General features: G+C 43.3%; 1 protein-coding gene across 1 annotated transcript in view; it reads left to right on the top strand.

Moving 5' to 3' along the window:
- Window positions 1-1,856, top strand: part of tab1 (TGF-beta activated kinase 1/MAP3K7 binding protein 1) — a 13,304-nt gene extending 11,448 nt beyond the window's left edge. The window contains exon 11 of the mRNA XM_020625567.1: window positions 1,266-1,856. Coding sequence (XP_020481223.1) covers window positions 1,266-1,491 — 226 coding nt within the window. The 3' untranslated portion in view covers window positions 1,492-1,856. The remainder of the gene's footprint in view (window positions 1-1,265) is intronic.
- The last annotated feature ends 3,296 nt before the right edge of the window (window positions 1,857-5,152 follow it).

The raw sequence follows: 5,152 nt of genomic DNA, 5'->3' as shown, positions 1-5,152 counted from the left end.
GAATCTACTGCACCTACTGGTAACTTGTTTGCCATGTAGCAATAAAAAAATATACTAAAAACCTGGATTATTCTGGTTAGTCACATTGTACTGCTATTATTTTGAACAATACTGTAACAAACTGTGTTCCATGTGGCTGCGCCAGCATAGCGCGTGTTACACAGGCAGCACATGAGGTGGTGGAGATGACAACAGTTTTCATCAAATGGTAAACAGTGAATGGCAAAGTGGTGGCAGCGGTTCTCACTGAGGACGTGGGAGGCAGTTATGAACCAGATCAGTATGAACCAGATCAGTCTGAACGATGCCATTCCAGCTAGCTGGCCACTCTTACATACTTTCTTATTAAGCAGCAGTTTCTCTGCTTTTGAGTTAACAGGGAATACATTAAATATCATTTAGATTTTTCAGAAAACAAATTCAAATATAATAGTTTGAGTATCATTCCAAAGAGCACAGATAATCAAGACACTGACATGATTTCATGTTATTTAATTTCATTCTGTCTTGTCAGTTCATGTCCTGATTTTAGGTCAGAAACAGCAACACATCCTGTTTTGTGTGTCAAAACTAAAATGGAGCAGATACCACACTTGTGTGACATAAACCTACAGGGTGTTGTCTGGAGTTAGAAGGCACTCACAGAGCTGGGTGTTGTCACAGGTTGAAGAGACTTAGCAGGCAAAGCACCAATGACTAACTGATAACTCAGCATACTTGGAATGTGCCTTTTGTATGTCAGTGTATTTGCTTTTACCTGTGTAATGTAATTAGACCGGACATGAGAGAATGAGTGTTGTTTTGAATGTGGCTGTACCTTTGGGTTTTGCCCCGTGTGTGCCCTTCCTCTCTGGCACTTACTGCCTGACTCACATTTATATTTTTCTTCCTTATGGGCCCTGACTTGCCAACATGTGACCTACACACTGTCCTTGCCTTTTTCCACTCCTTTAGCATTTGTCATCCTGCTACCTGCCAGACTCCCATTGACATTGTGCAGCCTATAATTGAACTCCCTCTTTCTCCTCTTTCCGCCCTCTCCCTGATCTCATCTTTCCCCCTTTCCACATCCCTTTTCTCTCTTTCCACCACCCCTTCTCCTCCCTGTCCTCTCCCTCTCTCCATTGTCTCCCTACCCCTGGTATGGGCCCCTTTCTTTCCTCTGATGCTCCTACTTCTTCATCTATTCCAATCCTCATACCTGTCTCCTCCTCTTCTGCTACCCTACCCAACCACCCACCTCTGTCCTTCTCTACTCTTCCCAGCAATCAGAGCCCAACAGCCACCCTCCAGTCCACCAACACCCAGACACAGAGCTCCAGCTCCAGCTCGGGAGATGGAAGCCTATTCCGCCAGAGAGGCAGTCAGGCAGCACAGCCCGACGAGACGGGCAGGGTTCCCCCCTATGTGGACTTCAGTCAGTTTTACCGTCTATGGGGAAGTGACCACGGCGATGGCCAGAGCACCCAGGGAGGACTGGGACCCCAGTAAGGAGGATTACAAAGGTGCTGGGTGCCAGCTACTGCACTGGGACTGGAATTTCTAGCAGCAAGAGGGCACATGGACTGTGAAGGGACAAAGATTGTAAGAGGTGGTTGGGCTGAATGATAAAATTCAATCATTGTATCTTAGCTAAAAATAAGTGACCTAAAGGTGCATGGGGACACATGGAAGAAGAACTGGGCTTTTCAAGGACTTGCTCTCAAAGAGCTGTGAAGCCACTGTGAGAAGGGATGATGTCTAAAACAGTAAGAAAATGATTTTCTGTAATAGATGCTGGCTGCGGAGTGATTGTGAATATATGTAATCCAGATTGTAGCCGTTATTGTCAGATGTAAAAACACATACAAACAGGAGTCTCATAGACCTGAGAGTCTGTGTGAATAATTATTTTAAGGCCTTAAAATGGAATGAATGGGAGGGTTTGAATGTACTTTTTTTATTCATAATGAAAATACATCACCCATATGAATCAACAGGCTCTCTGGGTTTCTCTTCCTACTAACACTTAAAACTTTTACTTGACATATTTGACCATGACCTACCGGAAACAATTCTGCTTGGTATCTTGATTTTCACTAAACAAGGCCTGGAGATTGGCCTGTGGTGGGTGTGACGGCATCTGTGGTGACAGGTGGAGGGGCAAGAAGTAATTTGTCAGAAGAATAATAAACTAAAATGGTTAAACCTGAAAAAAAGGTTAGAAGATGATGAAGGGCAAAAGATCAGCTACAAAGAAATAAACCAACATCAGATTGTTTCTCACAATCAGCTAATAAACCACCATCTCACCTACTCTGTATCCAACATGCATTTACTGTGCATGCATGGGAACTTTCCGTAGTTGGAAATAGAAGTTAGTACTGTGCATAGAGAAGCACTTACAGAATACAAATTCACTGGATACTGCAACACCAGTGACAGTATCAAATAGAGTTTGGTATTGGAACTGACCTCTTGATTCAATTCGGTTTTGATTCACAAAGTCGAGTGACTGATTTAGATTCTTGAAGATTCAGTTCCATCAAATAAATTGTTCTCGTCCCATGATCTTAGTTGTAAGTCTGTAGCATCATTTGTTGTCTCCCAGTAAAAAGTTGTCTTTATAAATCTGATTATTGTGGAGTTCCATATCCAAAGTTTTACAGGGATCCAGAGCAGACTTTAGTGTGTGGTAGAACTTATGTGGATGTTATCGTGCAATTTTTGTCCAAGTATTGTAGGTATTGTGTATGGAGTTAAATGCAAAAATATTGAAATTGGCCCCATCTCACAATGGTACATAAATGCACAACACTAAAATCTAATGGATATTTAATCCAAATCCATTCATTACCATACGAGTTATGCTGTGAACAAACCAACTGAACAAACGGCAGTAAAAATGTGTCCTCCACCATGACGGAGGTAAAAAACGACGTGTGATCGCAGCAACCAAAATGCTGAACCTGAAGTTTGGAGGTCAGCAGTTTAGAGATTTATTGGTGATATAATGTGAGAAAAGCTACAGTAACATGAGGTGTAGGAGAGTTACTGTGTACCTGATTCTTTGACTCTGAAGTGTGGTGTGCTCTCTTAACATCACAAGGAAGAGGAATCAAAGAGGATCCCTCTGACACCTCAGCAGCACGGCACTGATGGATGGAGAACGTGGAGCCTTGAGCACCAACGCCCTGTGTTCATAACGCAGTAAAAACATAATCTAACATCATGTGGTAGGAGATGTCTACAGGAGATGGAGCCATCTATCAAAGACAAAGTGAGCTATCAGTCTTTGTCCCAGGATGGCACAGCAGCACGGTGGTTAGCGCTGTGGTTTTACAGCAAGAAGGTTCTGGGTTCGAGCTATCAGTCCTTAATTTTTCTGTCACCATAGTAATGAGTACTTCTTACTTACTAGCTTGTCCACCGTCTTTTTATCTTTCACTGTTGTTGACATGGGTGGAACAGCGGTTAGCGCTGTTGCCTGCCTCACAGCAGGAAGGTTCTGAGTTTCAGCCTGGGTTGACTCGCTGCTTTTCTGTGTGGAGTTTGCATGTTCTGCGTGCGTTGTCTTCAAGTACTTCAGCTTCCTCCCCACAGTCTAAAGCTGCAGCTTAGGTAGGAAGGAGTGTTATACTCACTCTCACACTGTGGTTATAACCACACATTCTTCTGACAGGAAGGAGTGTGTGTGGTTGTCTGTCTCTAAGTGTCAGCTTGTGATAGGCTGGTGGTGGCCTGTCTCAGGAGTGTCCTGCCTCTCACTCAGTGTCAGCTGGGATTGCTCATTGCATTTCAGGATATAGAAATCAGGTATTTCATTATACTGCTTTCCTTCTACCTGCCTCATCAGAGTAATTTCCTCTTTTCCAAAGCTACTTTCAGGATGAAAGAAATTTCCTGTCAAGAAACATTGCACACATTTTCACACACCCTGCCACTGACGTAACCACAGCGGCGCTCTGTAATGCGGAAATGTGTATCTGAGCCTCACTACACTGATATACTGTGCCAGAGTGTCTCTCCTTTGTGACAAAGATAGCTGGAAATGTTACAGGTGTTAGACTACATCAGGGTTGGCCAATCTCGGTCCTCAGGGGCTGCTGCCCTGCTCGTTTTCCAGCTATTTCTGCCCTACCCACTACTGATTACCTGGATCAGGTGTGTTCAATCAGTCAGAAGCTGGAAGATACCATCTTAGATGGGATTGGTCACCCCTGCTCTACATGGTGTTGTCTGCTTAAAGCCAGTGTGCATCTGCATCTGCATTGGAGCCAGTTGTCATCTTGGAAGTCAGGAGTTAATCTCATTCCATAAATTAACTTCATACTGTTAAGAAACTCTAATTGGTTTAATCAGGGAAGTGATTAGAAAACACAAAAAGTAGTAAATGGAAGGAAAATGATTTTACATTGAACTCTCAAATCACCATTTGGAGCAGTACTGTATCAGACAGTTGTTTAGTGTCAAAGCACGCACAGGGCATGTTGCTAATTGCTCATTTTAGGGATAATTAGTGTTTTCCTCCTGCTAAGGCCATGACTTGCTTCTTGAAAAGTGGGTTCAATTAACTTTACTGCTCCTTGTAGAAAATGGAGGGAACTAAAAAGCCCAATGTGAGTAATGAGGGGTTGAGCCAAGCTGCCCCCGTCGCTGCACGCTGCTCATGGCTTCTCTGATTATCCCTGTTAAATTAATCCTTTGGTTGTGATGGAAATTATGAATCTACATTTTGTATTCTCTGTGTACATTCTATTTTAGAATTATGCTGTTTGATATATGAACTGTGCCTCCCTGAAGTGAACTGTGTAAACACACAGTAGAACATGCTGTCCTCTATTGTCATGATAGATGAGCTGAGAATGAGCCCTGTGTAAGCAGTAAAGGCTTTATTCTATTATAAAGCCACGTCCGGTTCTTTCAAACCAGGAACTCAGAGGGACGACTCAGACCACTTGGATATATAAAAAATATAACCGTGCTGGTTTATTCAAAGGGTCACAGGCAAGAATTAACATTACACGTCCAGGCATCTTCCACCCCCAAAGCTGCTCGCAGGCAGCCCGGAAGAAGAAGCCCCGAACCTAATAGCCTATACAATTTAATCACTTCGTTGGGCTAGCCCCATCCTACACAGAAACGTCAACCGAGACGTCTCTCTCTCACCAGC

Source organism: Monopterus albus, unplaced genomic scaffold (assembly GCF_001952655.1).
Source record: "Monopterus albus unplaced genomic scaffold, M_albus_1.0 scaffold359.1, whole genome shotgun sequence".
Classification (NCBI taxonomy): domain Eukaryota; kingdom Metazoa; phylum Chordata; class Actinopteri; order Synbranchiformes; family Synbranchidae; genus Monopterus; species Monopterus albus.
The sequence above is the reverse complement of the archived record's forward strand: the minus strand, read 5'-3'. Positions and strand labels throughout refer to the sequence as shown.